General features: G+C 44.9%; 1 protein-coding gene across 2 annotated transcripts in view; it reads right to left on the bottom strand.

Annotated features, from left to right (window-relative positions):
* Positions 1-24,075, bottom strand: part of LOC123994721 (copine-8) — a 131,208-nt gene that overhangs the window by 56,649 nt on the left and 50,484 nt on the right. For both annotated transcript variants that reach the window (XM_046297649.1, XM_046297648.1), the window contains 3 exons: positions 16,223-16,269; positions 15,562-15,665; positions 9,273-9,312 (listed from right to left, as the gene is read on the bottom strand). In XM_046297649.1, coding sequence (XP_046153605.1) covers positions 9,273-9,312; positions 15,562-15,665; positions 16,223-16,269 — 191 coding nt within the window. The remainder of the gene's footprint in view (positions 1-9,272; positions 9,313-15,561; positions 15,666-16,222; positions 16,270-24,075) is intronic.

The following is a 24,075-nucleotide window of genomic DNA, read 5'->3' as shown; positions in this document are numbered from 1 at the left end:
AATCTGGTTTCCAAGCTGGTCACGGGTGCACCTCAGCCACAAGGTCCTAAACGATATCATAACCACCATCGATAAGAGACAATACTGTGCAGCTGTATTCGTCGACCTGGCCAAGGCTTTCGACTCTGTCAATCACCACATTCTTATCAGTAGACTCAAGAGCCTTGGTTTCTCAAATGACTGCCTCGCCTGTTTCACCAACTACTTCTCAGACAGAGTGCAGTGTGTCTATTGTCTGGACCTCTGGCAGTCTCTATGGGGGTGCCACAGGGTTCAATTTTCGGGCCGACTCTTTTCTCTATATACATTAATGATGTCGATCTTGCTGCTGGTGATTCTCTGATCCACCTCTACGCAGATGACACCATTCTGTATACTTCTGGCCCTTCTTTGGACATGGTGTTAACTAACCTCCAGACGAGCTTCAATGCCATATAACTCTCCTTCCATGGCCTCAATTGCTCTTAAATGCAAGTAAAACTAAATGCATGCTCTTCAACCGATCGCTGCCTGCACCTGCTCGCCCATTCAGCATCACTACTCTGAACAGTTCTGACTTAGAACATGTGGACAACTACAAATGCCTAGGTGTCTGGTTAGACTGTAAAATCTCCGTCCAGAGAGCTTCCACATTAAACATCTACAATCCAAAATTAAATCTAGAATCTAATTCCTATTTCTCAACAAAGCATCCTTCACTCATGCTGCCAAACATACCCTCGTACAATTGCCAATCCTGGACTTCGGCGATGTCATTTACAAAATAGCCTCCAACACTCTACACAGCAAATTTGATGCAGTCTATCACAGTACCATCCATTTGTCACCAAAGCCCCATATACTACCCACCCCTGTGGCCAGTATGCTACAGGTCATCTATAAGTGTTTGCTAGGTAAAGCCCCGCCTTATCTCAGCTCACTGGTCACCATAGCAGCACCCACCTGTAGCACGCACTCCAGCAGGTATATTTCACTGGTCACCCACAAAGCCAATTACTCTTTGGCCGCCTTTCCTTCCAGTTCTCTACTGCCAATGACTGGAATGAATTGCAAAAATCACTGAAGCTGGAGACTCATAACTCCCTCACTAACTTTATAAGCACCAGCTGTCAAAGCAGCTCACAGATCATTGCACCTGTACATAGCCCATCTGTAAACAGCCCATCCAACTACCTCATCACCATACTGTTAATAATTTTGCTCCTTTGCACCCCAGTATTTCTACTTGCACATTCATCTTCTGCACATCTATCACTCCAGTGTTTAATTGCTAAACTGTAATTATTTCACCATTATGGCTGATTTATTGCCTTACCTCCCAAATCTTACCTCATTTGCACACACAGTATATAGATTTGTTCTATTGTGTTATTGACTGCATGTTTTTCTTTATTCCATGTGTAACTCTGTTGTTTGTGTCGCACTGCTTTGCTTTATCTTGGCCAGGTCGCAGTTGTAAATGAGAACATGTTCTCAACTGGCCTACCTGGTTAAATAAAATAAAAATGGTGATCATTAGGTAAGATAATGGCAGGATAATGTAGGAGAATATTGGGATAACACTTTCAGTCCAGTGAGTATAATGTAATCATTGTCCTTCGAGACCATACTTAGCAATATTAGGTGGTTTAGAAAGGCAGCATCACAAATCCTGATTGGTATGGATGGTTTTCTGAAAGGGTTATGTCATTCCACAAACTCTCTAATTAACCTCTGGACATGCCCCCTCTACTGCCAACTCACCACAACCGAACTCATTCTGACAATCACCATTCCTCTCCCTTCCTCAGCTATAAATGTAGTTTGTTCCCATTTACATGTGTCCTTTTGTTGTGCGCACCTGAGTTTAAATAAGTGCCTTTTCATGTGTTATTTAAGCAATAAGGCCAGAAGCGGTGTGGTATATGGCCAATATACCCCAGCTAAGGGCTGTTCTTACGCATCACGCAACGCGGAGTGCCTGGATACAGCCATCAGCCGTGGTATATTGGTCATATAACAAAACCCAGAGGTGCCTTATTGCTATTAGAAACTGTTTACCAACGTAATTTAGAGCAGTAAAAATAAGTGTTTTGTCATACCCGTGGTATACGATCTGATATACCACGGCTGTCAGCCAATCAGCATTCAGGGCTCGAACCACCCAGCTTATAATGGAAATGATATCATGCTAACTTTGCCAACTTCCTAGCATGTATATCTAACTATACATCTATCCTTCTACACCACATATGTCAGAGTCAAGGCCCGCGGGCCACATCCGGCCCGCGAGAAGGTTTTTTACGGCCCCTGGGATGATCTTGATTTATTATTAGAACCGGCCCGCAGACCGCAGCAAGCCGGCAGCCCGCAGATCTTTTACACGCACCAATACTACATTTCCCACAATGCAACGGTGACGCACCGAGCAGTAGGCTGCTTCATTTCAATATTTATTGGCACAGCAGTTGTCAGCATCACAGTAAAATTAACTTTCAGATACCCATCAAAAATGGCAAAACGGAAGGTGGACACTGAGAACCGGGGGTTTCAAACAAGGTGGGAGTCGGAGTATTTGTTCACGGAGGTAGCTGGAAAACCTGTGTCTTCTGTGTGGAGAAAGTGTGGCGGTACTGAAAGAGTATAATCTGAGACGACATTATGAAACGAAACACGTGGACAAAAACAAGAATATGGACATGGAACAAAGGCTACAAAAGGCAGAGGAATTAAAACGAGGCCTCAAATCTCGACAGGCTCTGTTCAAAAAAGCCAAATCACAAGGCCAGGCTGCTGTCAAGGCCAGTTTTATTTTGGCAGAAGAGATCGCTAAATCAGCCCGGCCATTTACGGAGGGGATTTCATCAAAAACTGCATGATTAAAGTTTGTGACGAAGTTTGCCCAGAAAAAGGCAACTCTTTTTAAATGTGAGTCTGAGCAGAAACACCATTGCAGAGAGTAGACCAGTTGTCCATCAATCTAAAAGAGCAGCTTGTGAAAAAGGGAAAAGATTTCATTGCATATTCCTTGGCTGTGGATGAGAGCACCGACATTTCTGACATTGCCCAGTTGTCAATTTTCATCCGCGGAGTGGACTCCAGCCTAAGCGTGACAGAGGAGTTTTTGGCTTTACGTCCTATGCATGGCACAACTACGGGGCATGATTTGTATGAAGAGGTGTCAAGATGTGTAAATGAGATGGAGCTGCCTTGGGAAAAACTCGTGGGTTTGACAACCGACGGAGCACCTGCGATGTGTGGACACAGGAGCGGACTGGTGGGAAGATACGGGAAAAGATGCAAGAGGAAAACGCGACAGGTGAGCTGACAGCTTATCATTGTATCATACACCAGGAAGCGTTGTGCGGTAAAGCCTTGAAAATGGAGCATGTAATGAGCATCATCACGCGCACAGTTAACTTTATCAGAGCCAAAGGTTTGAATCACCGCCAGTTCAAGGCATTTCTGACGGAGTTAGAAACGGAGCATGGTGATTTGCCTTATCACACAGAGGTGCGATGGCTAAGCCAGGGAAAGGTGCTTCAAAGATGTTTCGAGCTTCGTGAGGAGATTTGTCTGTTCTTGGACAGCAAAGGGAAAGACACAACACAACTCCGAGACGAAATGTTTCTGTGTGAAATGGCTTTTCTGTGTGACATTACGAGTCATCTGAATGCAATGAACTTGCAGCTGCAGGGTCGGGATCGTGTCATCTCTGATATGTACAGTACAGTGAAGGCATTTAAAACCAAACTGACTCTATGGGAGACGCAGATGCGGAAAGAAAATTTGAGCCACTTTCCCAGCTGCCAGACCATGAAAGAGAAGCTCTCTACCAGTGCGTTCCCGAGCGCACAGTTGGCTGATAAAATAGGTATGCTTGCCGCTGACTTTCGACGCCGATTTGCTGACTTTGAAGCACAAAAAGCAGGTTGGAACTGCTCGGTAACCCATTTGCTGTTGACGTGGAAAGCTCACCACCAAACCTCCAAATGGAGTTGATTGACCTCCAATGCAATGATGCACTGAGGGCAAAATATGCGGCAGTGGGTGCTGCGGAGTTCGCCCGTTTCCTCCCGACACAATGCCCCAGCTGCGCATCCAGGCTGCTCAAACGTTGTCTATGTTTGGCAGCACATACCTGTGTGAACAACTGTTTTCTTTGATGAACTTGAACAAAACATCACACAGAAGTCGACTTACTGCTGAACACCTCCACTCAATTCTGAGGATTTCCTCAGCTCAGAGCCTTACCCCAGAACATTGATGAACTTGTGGAAAAGATGGGACACCACCAAGTATCACCCTCAACCTCAAACAAGTGAACATTACTGTGCAATCACATATTTAGAGTTTTTACTCAGTTCAAGTTTAAAAGTTAAAGTTTAATATTTGTTTTCACTGCATGTTACTTCTCCTTAAACAAAGTGTTGTTTTTGATTAATAGATTTTTGCACTTTATTTTATTGTATTTCAATCCAATTATATTTTAAAAATATTTCAGTTGAGTGGATGATAGAAAATTGCTATTATTGTTTTTTTCTTTGAAGTAAATTTAGCCCACTTTTGCTAAAATAGAAAATATAGGCTACTGATGGTGCCTTGAATACCGGTTTCTTTCATTTAATGTTCATGTTATGGGGATTTTTATATAAAGGAAATTTGTCTTTTGTGTCTGTTGAAAATTAAAGATTACTGACAGAGCCATAAGAAAATATTGCTTTATTTATCTGATCATATTGGAATATATTTGTTAGGTTTTCAGTAGGTTCAATTAGGTTCACTAGACTATATGCGTCATTTAAAAAATTTTCAATGAACATTCGAACAGTCCGGCCCTCGGCTTGTAGCTAAATTTTTTATTTGGCCCTCCGTCCATTTGACTTTGACACCCCTGGTGTAGAGGCTGTTGTAGCAGCAAAGGGGGACCAACTCCATATTAATGCCCATGATTTTGGAATGAGATGTTCGATGAGCCGGTGTCCACATACTTTTTGTCATGTAGTGTACTTCTCTATATATAGTGTAGAACAGGGGTGTCAAAGTCATTAAAAAATTTAGCCAAAGCCGAGGGCCGGACTGTTCGAATGTTCATTGAAAAATTTTTAAATGGTTTATAGTCTAGTGAACCTAATTGAACCTACTGAAAACCTAACAAATATATTCCAATATGATCAGATAAATAAAGCAATATTTTCTTATGGCTCTGTCAGTAATCTTTAATTTTCAACAGACACAAAAGAACAAATTTCCTTTATATAACATTAAATGAAAGAAACGATGGTATATTTGGCCCTCCGTCCATTTGACTTTGACACCCCTGTTCTACACTATATATAGAGAAGTACACTACATGACAAAAAGTATGTGGACACCGGCTCATCGAACATCTCATTCCAAAATCATGGGCATTAATATGGAGTTGGTCCCCCTTCTGCTACAACAGCCTCTACACCAGGGGTGTCAAAGTCAAATGGACGGAGGGCCAAATAAAAAATTTAGCTACAAGCCGAGGGCCGGACTGTTCCGTTTCTAATCCGTTGCCGAACTGGCGGTGATTCAAACCTTTGGCTCTGATAAAGACTGTTCTCAATTTTCAAGGCTTCATTGAAATGATTTTTGACAGCAGCCTTGAAACAGCAGCCTGGCCAAATCATTGTGATTTGGCTTTTTGAACAGAAATGTCGGTGCTCTCATCCACAGCCAAGGAATATGCAATGAAATCTTTTCCCTTTTTCACAAGCTGCTCTTTTTGATGGAGGTCTATTTGAACTCTCTGGATAAAGTTAACTTTAAGCTGTCAGCTCACCTGTCGCGTTTCCTCTTGCATCAACTGTCTTCTCTCGGTTGTCAAACCCAAGTTTTTCCTAAGGCAGCTGACACCTTTCTCAAAATTTAAAAAGAGTTGCCTTTTTTCTGGGCAAACTTTTCCCTCATTTGAGGCCGGGCTGATTTAGCGATCTCTTCTGCCAAAATAAAACTGGCCTTGACAGCAGCCTGGCCTTGTGATTTGGCTTTTTTGAACAGAGCCTTCCTTTGAGGCCTTTTGTAGCCTTTGTTCCATGTCCATATTCTTGTTTTTGTCCACGTGTTTCGTTTCATAATGTCGTCTCAGATTATACTCTTTCAGTACCGCCACACTTTCTCCACACAGAAGACACACAGGTTTTCCAGCTACCTCCGTGAACAAATACTCCGACTCCCACCTTGTTTGAAACCCCCCGGTTCTCAGTGTCCACCTTCCGTTTTGCCATTTTTGATGGGTATCTGAAAGTTAATTTTACTGTGATGCTGACAACTGCTGTGCCAATAAATATTGAAATGAAGCAGCCTACTGCTCGGTGCGTCACCGTTGCATTGTGGGAAATGTAGTATTGGTGCGTGTAAAAGATCTGCGGGCTGCCGGCTTGCTGCGGTCTGCGGGCCGGTTCTAATAATAAATCAAGATCATCCCAGGGGCCGTAAAAAACCTTCTCGCGGGCCGGATGTGGCCCGCGGGCCTTGACTCTGACATATGTGCTCTACACTGATCTGGGAAGGTTTTCCACTAGATATTGGAACATTGCTGTGGGGACTTGCTTCCATTCAGCCACAATGTTGAGCAATTAGGCCTGGCTCGCAGTTGGCGTTCCAATTCATCCCAAGGTGTCCGACAATGCCCCCTGTGCAGGCCAGTCAAGGTCCTCCACACCGATCTCGACAAACCATTTCTGTATGGACCTCACTTTGTGTACGGGGGCATTGTCATGCTGAAACAGAGAAGGGCTTTCCCCAAAATGGTGCCACAAATTTGGAAGCAAAGAATATTCTAGAATGTCATTGTATGCTGTAGCATTAAGATTTCCCTTCACTAAACTTTACAGTTAGCACTATGTATTGGGGCAGGTAGGGTTCTCCTGACATCCGCCAAACCCAGATACGTCCATTGGACTGCCAGAGAACACATTTCCACTGCTCCAGAGTCCAATGGTGCCTAGCTTTACACTACTCCAGCCGATGCTTGGCATTGTGCACGGTGATCTTAGGCTTGTGGGCGGCTGCTCGGCCATGGAAACCATTTCATGAAGCTCCCGCCGAACAGTTATTGTACTGATGTTGCTTCATAGGCCGTTTGGAAATCGGAAGTGAGTGTTGCAACCGAGGACAGAGGATTTTTTGCGCTTCGGCACTTGGTGGTCTATGGACATTGCATGGCTGTGTGCATGGCTGTTTGGTCAGATAATGCAAATGCTAAGCTACAGGAATGTTTTTCTAGCACAGACTGGAATATGTTCTGGGATTCATCCGATGGCATTGAGGAGTATACGTCGAGTCACCGACTTCATCAATAAGTGCATCGATGACATTGTCCCCGCAGCGACCGTACGTACATACCCGAACCAGAAACCATGGATTACAGGCAACATTCGCACTGAGCTAAAAGGTAGAGCCGCCTCTTTCAAGGAGTGGGACACTAACCCGGACGCCCTTAAGAATTCCCACTATGCCCTCCGGCGAACCATCAAAGAGGCAACGAGTTAATAGAGGACCAAGATTGAATCGTACTACACTGGCTCTGACGCTCGTCAGATGTGGCTATTACAGACTACAAAAGGAAAACCCAACAGTGAACTGCCCAGTGACATGAGACTACCAGACGAGCTAAATTAATTCTATGCAAGCAACACGGAAGCATGCATGAGAGCACCAGCTGTTCCGGACGACTGTGTGATCACGCTCTCTGTAGCCGATATGAGTAAGACCTTTAAACAGGTCGATATTAAAAAGGTCACAGGGCCAGACGGTTTACCAGGACGTGTACTCCGAGCATGCGCTGGCCAACTGGCAAGTGTCTTCACTGACATATTCAACCTCTCCCTGACTGAATCTGTAATATCTACATGTTTTAAGCAGACCACCATAGTCCCTGTGCCCAAGAACACTAAGGTAACCTGCCTAAATGACTACCGACCTGTTGCACTCAGGTCTGTAGCCATGAAGTGCTTTGAAAGGCTGGTCATGGCTCTCATCAACACCATAATCTCAGAAACCCTGGACCCACTCCAATATGCATATCGCCCCAACAGATCCACAGATGACGCAATCTCTATTGCACTACACAGCTCCCTTTCCCACCTGGACAAAACAAATACCTATGTGAGAATGCTGTTCATTGACTACAGCTCAGCATTCAACACCATAGTGCCCTCAAAGCTCATCACTAATCTAAGGACCCTGGGACTAAACACCTCCCTGTGCAAATGAATCCTGGACAACACATCTGGCAACCTGATCCTCAACACGGGAGCCCCTTGCGGGTGCGTGCTTAGTCCCCTCCTTTCATGACTCCAATACCATCATTAAGTTTGCTGACCACACAACGGTGGTAGGCCTGATGACCGACAACGATGAGAAAGCCTATAGGGAGGAGGTCAGAGACCTGGCAGTGTGGTGCCTCGAGTATTCTTGTGTATGCTGCTACAAGCTTGGCACACCTGTTTTTGGGAAGATACTCTCATTCTTCTCTGCAAATCCTCTCAAGCTACGTCAGGTTGGATGGGGAGCATCAGGTGTGTTAGAGTTGGGCTGGTACGAAAGCCTGCACACATGCGACTCTTGCTCTAGGACTATTTCCATTCAACTTATTTTAATTCAATCTTGGAACAGGTGTCCAAGGCAAAAGTACAGAACTCAAACTCCTTGGGGGGGGAGCTCGCAGACAGAGACACATTAGTGGAACAGAATGGTGTGCAGAAGAGAGAATGGGACCACATGAATGAGCAATTCCCCGAGCGTGTGACAGGCACAGATAGGGTCCTCGTGGTAAGACTGCAGCGGGTCTCTCTGCCTCTCTTATTCTCGATTTTATAAGACAGATAAGATCAAAATAGATCCCACCGGGACGTGTGTGTGCCTGCCTGCCTACCGGGTTCTGCCTATCTAAATGTAAATCAAAATAATATCATTATAAAAGAAGAATCAGGGTTTGTGTGTCAACAAAGACAGACTGATGGCATTCTTACATGAAATTACTGTTCTTGTTCACAGCGATGACAATAGACAGGCGAAGGAATAGAACACACAGTGCATCACATGGAACTGAGAGCGAGTGAGTGCGTGAGAGAGAGAGTGAGCGTACAGTTATGCTAAAACACACTGGCTGCCCAGGGGAGGTAACCCCACTATGAAATACTAAACCCAGTCATTACAGAACAGAGATTGACTGCTGTAGTAAGGGGGTGCTAATGACAATAGGATGAACCCCCAAAGCGTGCACACACACACACACACACACAGAAAGAAGAGAGACTTACATGTTTCGACAGGTTGGCGCTCTTTGAGTCGACGTCGTACCTGGAGAAGAGTAACACACACTGTTAGAGGGCCATGGAGATCACAGCAGTACAGCTAGGAGCAGCAGGTGATCTATAGAATGGGACAGTCAGACCGCTCAGTAAATGTATAAAGCAATGATGACACACAGAGTATTATTAACTCTTCTTGTGCTTTTCAATAATTGTATAGTATCCTGAAATGTCGAAACGGTTGACTCCCTGGCCGTTTTAGTGTTTGTGCGTGTGCTTGTATCCTTGTACCAATACGGGTGTCTATCTGTGTCTGTGTGAGAGCCAGTTCGGGAAGGGGGTTCTTGTCCAACAGGGCTGCAATCAGCTGCAGTAATTTCACAGTCCAGTTCATGCTACACAGCTCCCAAAAATAGGCGTCTATTTTTTTAGGTAATATTTGAAAGCTATTTTATGTAGACTGAGCCTCACGTAGTTGAGAGGGTAACAGTGCTACAAAGACCCACTACTGTTGCCCCGGTGGTTTTTCTGACAGAGAGAACCACTACATTTAAATCGAAACAAACCACCAAGGAGAACGGACCAGTGCTCGTCGGCCTCTGGTTAAAAAGATGGTCTACAGTCAGTTTCCCCTACATGCTAAATCGTGGCAGTAAAACATAATTCAGTGTAAACTTAAACCAGATATAAAATGTAGAAAAGAAAATGGAGCACCGTATTTTTTTTTTAAAGAAGATCACATTTGAGAACTAAGAAACACCAAAATAACAACTAGATTCAGGGAGAATCTAAAATGACAATAAAGTCATGGCATGGATCCCCCATTAATTATGTTAGTCATTTAGATTTACAGGAAATGTGCTTTTAACAGCAAAATGATCCCGTCACTTGTTTTGTTATACAGCCGAGACTATTGAAACATTGACCATTGAATAGCTTTCCATATCCCACACTGGAGCTTTAACGACAAGGATGAGCAACACTGCCATACATCGTCAGCCACAGAACATAGAATCCATTTCAATCACATATGGGAACACCACCTCCTCACGATCACATAGGCCAGAAATAGATACCATTCTGTTGACAGAAAACAGTATGGGTGCCCGAGGGGAAATGGTGTATTCAAACAGGCCCGTGTTTTCATCCACTATCATCTATGTCCATGTTTGTCTCTACAGGATGGCCTTACTCAATTACACACATCAAAGAACCAGTAGGCTCGGATTCTGTTGATGGGAGATGAGAGGGAATATCTCTCGCCGTGTGATACTCGTGGGTCTCTGGGCTCTAGTCCTGTGCCAGCCTCCCCTAACACACACAGACACACTCTCCCCGTCTAGCACGCAGGACAGATTATGTGGCATACTGCCACTGTCAGGGAGATGGGATGGTGAATTGTCAGAATGAGCTCTGGGATGTTTGTTGTGTAACTCACAAGGCACTGGAGGCACAGCAGCTCTGATGTTCTATTCCATTGAACAGATCACTTACATTCATGAAAATCAGAATTTCCTGAGACACACAGCACAAGGCAAGTGTATTGCCTTTATTCAGCTGCCAAAACTGTCCCACAACACCTGTCCCACTTGCCGTATTACCGCCACACTGGCAGTCATGAACGCAGTTTTATTCTATGTGACTGCTGGGTCACGGTAATCTGCTTTTATTTACTCTGGACAGGCGTTGGCAGTACCCGACTGGCTAACGACCGTCAGATCCTAATGGGCTGGTACTCAGGGCTCCATTGTCCCTCTAATCACTCTGACATCAACGCAAATGCTATGGAAAATCAAATCAAACGCATCATTCAAACAGTATGTGCTTTTAAAACTCACCACCCTGTGATGATCAATTTGAAATGATCAACAAGAAAGAAGATTTAACAACAGATTGAAACTGAGTGGAAAACATGTTTTTTTCAAAGCCTTTTTTTAAAAAGGTGATGATTCATTCAAAATATCCATAAGCATATTAGAGCTTATGCATCTGCATAGGCCTATACTGCATATGAGCCCAAGCCTGAAAAGAACACTGAATTAAGATCATGTTTATGCCTTTATACAATACATAGCCTACCGCATATTACACACAGCAAAACACAAGGACTCCCCTTAACACATACGCTTTTCCTCTCTCACTCACACTCCATTTACACTCTCTCCACCTGGCTGAATTACATTAGGGCTCCCTAGTCTATTTATAGCCTGTTGTGTAGTCCTGCCTCCCAGACTCTGTGTGTGTGTGTGTGTGTGTATACACTGCTCAAAAAAATAAAGGGAACACTAAAATAACACATCCTAGATCTGAATGAATGAAATATTCTTATTAAATACTTTTTTCTTTACATAGTTGAATGTGCTGACAACAAAAATCACACAAAAATGATCAATGGAAATAAAATGTATCATCCCATGGAGGTCTGGATTTGGAGTCACACTCAAAATTAAAGTGGAAAACCACATGACCGGCTGATCCAACTTTGATGTAATGTCCTTAAAACCAGTTATGCATTAGGGGGCGCTATTAATTTTTGGATGAAAAACGTTCCCGTTTTAAACAAGATATTTTGTCATGAAAAGATGCTCGACTGCATATAGTTGACAGCTTTGGAAAGAAGACACTCTGACGTTTCCAAAACTGCAAAGATCTTGTCTGTGAGTGCTACAGAACTGATGTTACAGGCGAAACCCAGATAAAACTCCAACCAGGAAGTGCCGCATTTTTTAAAACCGCCTGATGCCAATGACTCCTTATATGGCTATGAATGAGCTACGAATGAGCTTACGTTTTCCACGTATTCCCCAAGGTGTCTACAGCATTGTGACGTCTTTTTACGCATTTCCATTGAAGAATAGCCGTAAGGGACCATATATAGCAAGTGGTCACATGGTGTCTCCCGCAGAAAATCTTGCGTAAAATACTGAGGTAGCCATTTTTCCAATCGCTTCTTATGAGAAACCAATTGCCTCGATGGATATATTATTGAATAGATATGTCAAAAACACCTTGGGGGCGGATCCTAAACAACGTTTGCCGTGTTTCTGTTGATATTATGGAGTTAATTAAGAAAAGTTTGGCATTGTAGTGGTAGCATTTTCCGGTCGATTTCTCAGCCAAGCATGATGAACAAACGGGAGCTATTTCGCCTACAAAAATAATATTTTTGGAAAAAAGGAACATTTGCTATCTAACTGGGAGTCTCCTGAGTGAAAGCATCCGAAGTTCTTCAAAAGGTAAATGATTTAATTTGGTTGCTTTTCCTATTTTCGTGAAAACGTTGCCTGCTGCCAGCAGAGCTAGCATAGCATTATGCCATGATAAACTTACACAAATGCTTGTCTAGTGTTGGCTGTAACGCATATTTTGAAAATCTGAGATGACCGTGTTGGTAACAAAAGGCTAAGCTTGTGTTTGAATATATTTATTTCATTTCATTTGCGATTTTCATGAATAGGAAAAGTTACTAGGGTTATTTATGTCCGCTGCGTTATGCTAATCCGTTTGAGGCTATGATTACGATCCCGGATCCGGGATTGCTCGTCGCAAGAGGTTAAAACGAGTCAAAATGAGGTTCAGTAGTGTGTGTGGCCTCCACGTGCCTGTATGACCTCCCTACAACGCCTGGGCATGCTCCAGTCTGTGGCGTTGGTGGATGGAGCGAGACATGATGTCCCAGATGTGCTCAATTGGATTCAGGTCTGGGGAACGGGCGGGCCAGTCCATAGCATCAATGCCTTCCTCTTGCAGGAACTGCTGACACACTCCAGCCACATGAGGTCTAGCACTGTCTTGCATGATGAGGAACCAGGGCCAACCGCACCAGCATATGGTCTCACAAGGGGTCTGAGGATCTCATCTCGGTAACTAATGGCAGTCAGGCTACCTCTGGCGAGCACATGGAGGGCTGTGTGCTCCCCAAAGAAATGCCACCCCATCCCACACCATGACTGACCCACTGCCAAAACGGTCATGCTGGAGGATGTTGCAGGCAGCAGAACGTTCTCCACGGCGTCTCCAGACTCAATCACGTCTGTCACATGTGCTCAGTGTGAACCTGCTTTCATCTGTGAACAGCACAGGGCGCCAGTGGCGAATTTGCCAATCTTGGTGTTCTGTGGCAAATGCCAAACGTCCTGCACGGTGTTGGGCTGTAAGCACAACCCCCACCTGTGGACGTCGGGCCCTCATACCACCCTCATGGAGTATGTTTCTGACCGTTTGAGCAGACACATGCACATTTGTGGCCTGCTGGAGGTCATTTTGCAGGGCTCTGGCAGAGCTCCTCCTGCTCCTCCTTGCACAAAGGTGGAGGTAGCGGTCCTGCTGCTGGGTTGTTGCCCTCCTACGGCCTCCTCCACGTCTCCTGATGTACTGGCCTGTCTCCTGGTAGCGCCTCCATGCTCTGGACACTACGCCGACAAACACAGCAAACCTTCTTGCCACAGCTCGCATTGATGTGCCATACTGGATGAACTGTACTACATGAGCCACTTGTGTGGGTTGTAGACTCCGTCTCATGCTACCACTAGAGTGAAAGCACCGCCAGCATTCAAAAGTGACCAAAATATCAGCCAGGAAGCATAGGAACTGAGAAGTGGTCTGTGGTCACAACCTGCAGAACCACTCCTTTATTGGGGGTGTCTTGCTAATTAATTACATATAATTTCCACCTGTTGTCTATTCCATTTGCACAACAGCATGTGACATTTATTGTCAATCAGTGTTGCTTCCTAAGTGGACAGTTCGATTTCACAGAAGTGTGATTGACTTAGAGTTACATTGTGTTGTTTAAGTGTTCCCTTTATTTTTTTGAGCAGTATACACACACACACACACACACACACACACACACACACACACACACACACACACACATATATATATTTGTCCTGAGCTCAGTAAAAGTTACAGTAATAACTCCTGTCCCCCTCTCATTAGAGTGAGAAAATTGTGAGTAACAATGTCATCATTACACACACGAATCAGTAGAGTGTACACTACATGACCAAGAGTATGTGGACACCTGCTTGTCGAACCTCTGATTCCAAAATCATGGGCATTAATATAGAGTTGGTCCCCCTTTGCTGCTATAACAGCCTCCACTCTTCTGGGAAGGCTTTCCACCAGACGTTGGAACGTTGCTGGAGGACTTGCTTGCTATTCATTCACAAAGAGCATTAGTGAGGTCAGGAACTAATGTTGGGAGATTAAGCCTGGCTCGCAGTCGGCATTTCAATTCATCCCAAAGATGAGGTCAGGGCTCAATATAGGCCAATCAAGTTCTTCCACACTTATCTCGATGAACAATTTCTGTATGGATCTCACTTTGTGCATGGGGGAATTTTCATGCTGAAACAGGAAAGGGCCTTCCCCAAACTGTTGCCATAAAGTTGGAAGCACATAATCGTCTAGAATGTCATTGTATGCTGTAGTGTTACGATTTCCCATCACTGGAACTAAAGGGCCTAGCCTGAACCATGAAATAAAAGCCCAGACCATAATTCCTCCTCCACTATAAACTTTACAGTTAGCACTATGCATTGGGGCAGGTAGCGTTCTCCTGGCATCCCAGTCAGACCAATTCACATGGAATAAATTATGCTATTCGTGTAAATAGAGATATGTGTGTATTCAGTCAGTTGTGTGTATTCAGTCAGCGGTGTGTATTCAGTCAGCGGTGTGTATTCAGTCAGCGGTGTGTATTCAGTCAGCGGTGTGTATTCAGTCAGCGGTGTGTATTCAGTCAGCGGTGTGTATTCAGTCAGCGGTGTGTATTCAGTCAGCGGTGTGTATTCAGTTAGCGGTGTGTATTCAGTTAGCGGTGTGTATTCAGTTAGTGTCTCTCTCAGTAAAGGAATGTGTTTTTTTCAGTTGTAATTCACAGGTCCTAGTTGGTTTTCAGTTTCATGACAATGGGCACACACACACACACACACACACACACACACACACACACACACACACACACACACACACACACACACACCTTTATTTTCTCTCTCGTATCGTCGAGAGAGTGCCCACGTGACCTCTTGATCCCTCGCATGTCAGAGAGAGATTTAAATACCTACTCTGACAGGATGACAAGGAGGGACACCGATACACACAAGGCTGCACACACATAAGATTGCAAACACACACACTGACAGGACACTAGGCAGGGACCCCAATCCATACTGACAATGCACACTGTAGATACATTCTTTAATACACACACACACACTTTAATACACACACAACTACACAAAGGAAGTGAAAAATACAGAGGCACATACAAATATTTAGTTTGACTTACAGGTCAAATCTCAGATTCTGTCGTTCCTCAAAGAAATAATCCAAGATGAATTTACGAACAAACTCCGGGTTGAGAGTGTTTTCAATCACCTCTGTCCTTCCAAACTTGAGAGAGAGAGGATGAAAAGGTTAAGGGTCAAAAGCATGCAAGATATTTCCTTCAATTTAATGCGAGTATTTGACAGACCACATTCGTGACATACAATTGATTTCTAATAGAGAGAGAAATTAATTGACCGTGCTCAAAAAAATGTGATGGTGCATCTCAATTCCAAATAAATAAATGTATAAAATATTGAGAATTCATTACTTGAGAGTGACATTACTGATGTCAGAGGTTGCCTCCCAAATGGCACCCTATTTCATACATAGTGCACTACGTTTGACCAGGAAATAGGGTGCCATTTGGGACACAGACAGAGTAATACATGCACAGAAACCTAACACCGCTATCTATAGGAGTTATATGGGTCTGATATTTCAGTATTATTAATCATAGGAGAAAAGATTCAGAGATGGGGAATCTATGATTGGGTTGAGGATTCATTTCATCATTTACTTGTATAAATATTGACGTTTGAGTGCCTAAGACCATGTTGAATATCAGGCCCTTTTCAATTCAGTCTCTGGTGTACTGTTTAGGCTAACTGAAGGGGACTTACCTCTCTCCACTCCTTATTGCTGATGCCTTGTGTGTACAGAACGCATACTAGATGAAGAAGGAGAAACACAGAAGAACCAGGTTAAATAGGAGACCCTCCTGCATGACCTGTTGAGTGTGAGGAAAATGCATTACAGGGTTACAAACATCGGAGGAATGTTTTATCAACAACAACATAATGCTCTAGTGGGAAGAAAACTGAGCTCATTCCTTGTGCACTTATTTCAGTAGGGCTTTGAGAATGCAAGGCATAATAAGCTCCTGTTGAGCACACACACACACACACACACACACACACACACACACACACACACACACACACACACACACACACACACACACACAATCACTTACTCAACAGGCTTCAAAGGAGAGTTGAAGCCAATCAGCCTCTGTTCATATGCCTCTTACAGAGAGAGGGAAGAGAGGAATGTAGCGAACATAAGATGAGCCTTTGTCCCTCCCTCTGCCTCTGCCTCTGCCTCTGCCTCTGCCTCTGCCTCTGCCTCTGCCTCTGCCTCTGCCTCTGCCTCTGCCTCTGCCTCACTCCCACTAGCGCTCAATTTTTCTCCTTCTCCCTTCATTTTCAAAGGCACGTCCAAACCTGTTTCTATTTTTATACGACCTTTAAGTCTCACCTGAGACCTAAGAAGAAAAGGCCAGAGTCGTCCCCCTATCCCTCCCCTGTCCCCTGGCCTTGCCCTCTCGCTGCCCACTGAAGCAGCTTAATGCTGGGAGACTTGAGCAGCAACACTCAGTATGATTAAGACAGCCACTCAGCACAAGTGCCTCCTTACATGAATGTTTATGGCCCTGGACCAGGCTCATCATCACAAGCCTATCATCATTAGTCACAAAGCCTCCTTCTCCCTAATCTTCGCCACAGATCCCATACCGGAATATGAATAAATCTGCCTTGAGAATATGACTCGTGACATATAAATGGAGTCACTGACTAACGAGGCGTGAGAAGGAAGAGGACCGGTTTCTATTTTTTGGGCTGGAGTTTTAAGGGGAGAGGAGGGGGGAGACTAAGAGACAGAATTTAGAAATGCTGAATATATAGAGATCAGCACCAAAACAATGTTGATGACAAGTTTGACACACACTGATATCAAGTACAGGAATGTGTGTGTGTGTGTGTGTGTGTGTTGTGCTCACGTCATGAGACATACATAAAGAACGGAAGAAAAATAAATAAACTTACAGAAACTCATGCAAGGCTAGTGGAATATAAGAATGTCAAGACAGGCAGAAAAAGCAGACAAGCAGACAAAAGGCCTGAAAGAAAAGAAAAACAGAACGAGAGAAAGAGAGAGAAGGCAAACAACACACAAAAACATTAACCACATGACTTATTAATACACGGTGATTCAAATCGGTAAAATATGACATAACATGCATACATACCATTGGAGGCTGCTGAGGGGAGGAGGGCTCATAATGGCTGGAATGGAGTTCATGGAATGGAGTCAACCACATGGAAACCACATCTTTGATGTGTTTGATAGCATTCCATCGACTCCATTCCTCATTTTGAGCCCTCCTCCCCTCAGCAGCCTGCACTGATAGATACATACATACATCACACAGACCACCTTTAATATGTAGTTATTATTTTTTTTGCACTGGCTCTATGCACACTCACTTGACTCTACCCACACATACTACACTGAAACTCCAACACACACACACACACACACACACTACATAAACTAACACACACACACTCCACATACGCTGCTGCTACTCTGTTTATTATATATCCCGATTTCCCAGTCATTTGTACCCCTACCCACATGGACATACTGTATTACCTCAACTACTTCTCTCAACCAAGATGGCGTAGCAGTCGGACGTGTGTTTTGTCTTGTCCCGTCCTGTCTGGTGTAAATATAGTTTCTCGTTTTTTTTCTGTATATATTTCGTACATACTTTAATCTCATTTTCCAACTATAGGCTGAATATACTCTCCTGCAACCCGCATCACCATATGTGGTACGGATCTGCTTTTTCTATACTTTAGAACCGGAACCCCCATCAGAAGCTAGCCAGCTAACTAGCTACTAGCTAGTACTCAGTTAGCTTTGAAGACCGCTAGCAGTGGCTAACTAGGACACCAGCGCGACATCAACCCAGAGCATATCAGACTGCTTTTTCTCTACCACATCTCCGGATTCCTAACGCAAGCTCTGAACCTTTACACCAGATCATCGCAACTAGCTAGCTGCAATCCGTGTGGCTACCCCTGGCTAACGTCTCTGCCCCAAAGCAAGCACCAGTTAGCCTTGAGCTAGCCTCGAGCTAAGCCCATCTCCTGACTAGCCGAAGAGGTCCAACAATACCTCTTTTGCCAATTGGCCTGGACCCTTTACTGCCGACACGGAGCCCCGCCGATCCATCACGACTGGTCAGCCGACATAATCGTCCGAGGTAGTTTCAACAGGCTTTTCCGTTGCGACATCGCCAAAGATCCATCTGCTGGCCAAGGCCCGCGAGCTTTCTGAAACGCTGTGTCTCCAGCTCACCTAGCGTACTAGAGCACCTGTAACATACTCCTGGGCTACAATTACCCGGGCCCACGACCGGTCTGTCGATGTCACCGCATGAAGAGGAATAAACAGACTCACCCCATCGCGACGTCCCCCAAAGGTTAACTCTCTAGTCCTCGCTATCTCCCTGCTTGCTAATTCGGCCAGCTAACGGCTAGCTTGTCTAGCCCGGGCCTACGAACTGTTAGCTTGTTAGCACAGGCCTGCTAACCGTCTGAATCACCGCGTCCCAAACACTCTCTGAACCCATTTACTTTCCATCTCTTTTTGATTTTTATTTTGTTTATACCTTCCGGAAACCTGCCTCACCCACTGTGATACGGAATCGCTATTACTTTTAATTTTAATTTTATTTTTATGACTCACTCAAGAACCTCCAGATGCTAACCAGCTAACTAGCTACAAGCTATTTAGTCATTGTTAGTTTCTTTTTAAACCTGGATAACACTCGCCAGTCCAGCTTCCCTGTCCATCCACCGCTGCCCCCTGGACACTGATCTCTTGGCTACATAGCTGACGCACGCTGGACTGTCCATTAATCACGGTACTCCATTCTGCTTGTTTGTTTTATCTGTCGGCCCAGTTGCCTAGTCAACGCCATTTTACCTGCTGTTTGTTGTGCTAGCTGATTAGCCTCGCCTACTGTTTTTAGCTAGCTTTCCCAATTCAACACCTGTGATTACTGTATGCCTCGCTGTATGTCTCTCTCAAATGTCAATATGCCTTGTATACTGTTGTTCAGGTTAGTTATCATTGTTTTAGTTCACAATGGAGCCCCTAGATCCACTCTGCATACCCCTGTTACCTCCCTTGCCCCACCCCCCACACATGCGGTGACATCACCCATTACAACCAGCATGTCCAGAGATACAACCTCTCTCATCATCACCCAGTGCCTGGGCTTACCTCCGCTGTACCCGCACCCCACCATACCCCTGTCTGCGCATTATGCCCTGAATATATTCTACCATGCCCTGAAACCTGCTCCTCTTATCCTCTGCCCCCAACGCTCTAGGCGACCAGTTTTGATAGCCTTTAGCCGCACCCTCATACTACTCCTCCTCTGTTCCGCGGGTGATGTGGAGGTAAACCCAGGCCCTGCATGTCCCCAGGTACCCTCATTTGTTGACTTCTGTGATCGAAAAAGCCTTGGTTTTATGCATGTCAACATCAGAAGCCTCCTCCCTAAGTTTGTTTTACTCACTGCTTTAGCACACTCTGCTAACCCCGATGTCCTTGCCGTGTCTGAATCCTGGCTCAGGAAGGCCACCAAAAATTCAGAGATTTCCATACCCAACTATAACACCTTCCGTCAAGATAGAACTGCCAAAGGGAGCGGAGTCGCAGTCTACTGCAGAGATAGCCTGCAAAGTAATGTCATACTTTCCAGGTCCATACCCAAACAGTTTGAACTACTAATTTTGAAAATCACTCTCTCCAGAAATAAGTATCTCACTGTTGCCACCTGCTACCGACCACCCTCAGCTCCCAGCTGTGCCCTGGACACCATTTGTGAATTGATCGCCCCCCATCTAGCTTCAGAGTTTGTTCTGTTAGGTGACCTAAACTGGGATATGCTTAACACCCCGGAAGTCCTACAATCTAAGCTAGATGCCCTCAATCTCACTCAAATCATCAAGGAACCCACCAGGTACAACCCTAACTCTGTAAACAAGGGCACCCTCATAGACATCCTCCCAACTTGCCCTTCAAATACACCTCAGCTGTCTTCAACCAGGATCTCAGCGATCACTGCCTCATTGCCTGTATCCGCCACGGAACCGCAGTCAAACGACCACCCCTCATCACTGTCAAACGCTCCCTAAAACACTTCTGTGAGCAGGCCTTTCTAATCGACCTGGCCCGGGTATCCTGGAAGGACATTGACCTCATCCCGTCAGTTGAGGATGCCTGGTCATTCTTTAAAAGTAACTTCCTCACCATTTTAGATAAGCATGCTCCGTTCAAAAAATGCAGAACCAAGAACAGATACAGCCCTTGGTTCACTCCAGACCTGACTGCCCTCGACCAGCAGAAAAACATCCTGTGGCGGACTGCAATAGCATCGAATAGCCCCCGTGATATGCAACTGTTCAGGGAAGTCAGGAACCAATACACGCAGTCAGTCAGGAAAGCTAAGGCCAGCTTCTTCAGGCAGAAGTTTGCATCCTGTAGCTCCAACTCCAAAAAGTTCTGGGACACTGAAGTCCATGGAGAACAAGAGCACCTCCTCCCAGCTGCCCACTGCACTGAGGCTAGGTAACACGGTCTCCACCGATAAATCCATGATTATCGAAAACTTCAATAAGCACTTCTCAACGGCTGGCCATGCCTTCCGCCTGGCTACTCCAACCTCGGCCAACAGCTCCGCCCCCCCCGCAGCTCCTCGCCCAAGCCTCTCCAGGTTCTCCTTTACCCAAATCCAGATAGCAGATTTTCTGAAAGAGCTGCAAAACCTGGACCCGTACAAATCAGCTGGGCTTGACAATCTGGACCCTCTATTTCTGAAACTATCTGCCGCCATTGTCGCAACCCCTATTACCAGCCTGTTCAACCTCTCTTTCATATCGTCTAAGATCGCCTAGGATTGGAAAGCTGCCGCAGTCATCCCCCTCTTCAAAGGAGGACACACCCTGGACCCAAACTGTTATAGACCTATATCCATCCTGCCCTGCCTATCTAAGGTCTTCGAAAGCCAAGTCAACAAACAGGTCACTGACCATCTCGAATCCCACCGTACCTTCTCCGCTGTGCAATCTGGTTTCCGAGCCGGTCACGGGTGCACCTCAGCCACACTCAAGGTACTAAACGATACCATAACAGCCATCGATAAAAGACAGTACTGTGCAGCCGTCTTCATCGACCTCGCCAAGGCTTTCGACTCTGTCAATCACCATATTCTTATCGGCAGACTCAATAGCCTCGGTTTTTCGGATGACTGCCTTGCCTGGTCCACCAATTACTTTGCAGACAGAGTTCAGTGTGTCAAATCGGAGGGCATGCTGTCCGGTCCTCTGGCAGTCTCTATGGGGGTGCCACAGGGTTCAATTCTCGGGCCGACTCTTTTCTCTGTATATATCAATGATGTTGCTCTTGCTGCGGGCGATTCCCTGATCCACCTCTACGAAGACGACACCATTCTATATACTTTCGGCCCGTCATTGGACACTGTGCTATCTAACCTCCAAACGAGCTTCAATGCCATACAGCACTCCTTCCGTGGCCTCCAACTGCTCTTAAACGCGAGTAAAACCAAATGCATGCTTTTCAACCGATCGCTGCCTGCACCCGCATGCCCGACTAGCATCACCACCCTGGATGGTTCCGACCTTGAATATGTGGACATCTATAAGTACCTAGGTGTCTGGCTAGACTGCAAACTCTCCTTCCAGACTCACATCAAACATCTCCATTCGAAAATCAAATCAAGAGTCGGCTTTCTATTCCGCAACAAAGCCTCCTTCACTCACGCCGCCAAGCTTACCCTAGTAAAACTGACTATCCTACCGATCCTCGACTTCGGCGATGTCATCTACAAAATGGCTTCCAACACTCTACTCAGCAAACTGGATGCAGTCTATCACAGTGCCATCCGTTTTGTCACTAAAGCACCTTATACCACCCACCACTGCGACTTGTATGCACTAGTCGGCTGGCCCTCGCTACATATTCATCGCCAGACCCACTGTCTCCAGGTCATCTATAAGTCTATGCTAGGTAAAGCTCCGCCTTATCTCAGTTCACTGGTCACGATAACAACACCCACCCGTAGCACACGTTCCAGCAGGTATATTTCACTTATCATCCCCAAAGCCAACACCTCATTTGGCCGCCTTTCCTTCCAGTTCTCTGCTGCCAGTGACTGGAACGAACTGCAAAAATCGCTGAAGTTGGAGACTTTTATCTCCCTCACCAACTTCAAACATCAGCTATCCGAGCAGCTAACCGATCTCTGCAGCTGTACATAGTCTATTGGTAAATAGCCCACCCATTTTCACCTACCTCATTCCCATACTATTTTTATACTGTTTTTTATTTATTTACTTTTCTGCTCTTTTGCACACCAATATCTCTACCTGTACATGACCATCTGATCATTTATCACTCCAGTGTTAATCTGCAAAATTGTATTATTCGCCTACCTCCTCATGCCTTTTGCACACATTGTATATAGACTGCCCATTTTTTCTACTGTGTTATTGACTTGTTAATTGTTTACTCCATGTGTAACTCTGTGTTGTCTGTTCACACTGCTATGCTTTATTTTGGCCAGGTCGCAGTTGCAAATGAGAACTTGTTCTCAACTAGCCTACCTGGTTAAATAAAGGTGAAATAAAAATAAAATAAATAAAACTTCGTACCCCTGCACATTGACTGGTACTCATTGGTTTTCTTTCAATTGTGTGTTACTATTTTCTTCTATATTCAGCAAACATTTGTCTTCCTTTTTAACTCTGCGCTGTTGGGAACGTCTTGTAAGTAAGCGTTTCACTGTAAAGTCCTAGACTGGTTGTATTCGACCAATAACATTTCAATTTGACATCAATAACGTCACTCCGATATTAACAACATTCAAGCAGCGTGGTTTTCCCCAAAGCCTTATTCATGTTCATGCGCTTCACGTGACCCTCCAGATCATCCAAACCACTAAGGAAACACTTGGTTGACGTTTTAGTCAATCTGCTTTCTCGGCGAGAGCTTCCCATGTCTGGAACACACTGCCATCAGACACACAAAACTACACCACTTATCGCACCTTCACTAAAAACACAAAGACCTGGCTAAAAGGATAATCAGACTTGTGAACATAAATCCGTAAGTGTGTATTGCCACTTTCAGTGTTATCTGTAGCTTGTGAGGTGTGAGCTTGTGTCATTTGTTTTATTGATTGTGCTGTTGCCCGGGCGGCGTGCGGCGTGTTGCTTGTCCTATGTTGTTCCACATGGTCTCACTGCTCATTGTTTTGTCTGTGTTGTTATTGCTATTCTTTTTAATAACCTGCCCGGGGACTATTGTCGGTAATTAGCCGGCTGGCTAAAACCGTCACTTTTACTGAAACATTGATTAAAAATGTGCACTGTCCCTGTAAAAAAATGTACTCAAACTCTAAAAAAGGAGGAGCTAAGGCTGAAGGGATGGAAGGAAGGGCCGAGGTATGGTGGAGAATTATGTTTTATTTTCTTTAACTAGACAGGTCAGTTAAGAACAAATTATTATTTACAACGACGTCCTACCCCGGCCAAACGCGGACAACGCTGGGCCAATTGTGCGCCGCCCAATGGGACTTCCAATCACGGCCAGA

This window comes from Oncorhynchus gorbuscha, linkage group LG14 (assembly GCF_021184085.1).
Source record: "Oncorhynchus gorbuscha isolate QuinsamMale2020 ecotype Even-year linkage group LG14, OgorEven_v1.0, whole genome shotgun sequence".
NCBI lineage: Eukaryota > Metazoa > Chordata > Actinopteri > Salmoniformes > Salmonidae > Oncorhynchus > Oncorhynchus gorbuscha.
This window is presented reverse-complemented; position numbering and strand designations above follow the sequence as displayed.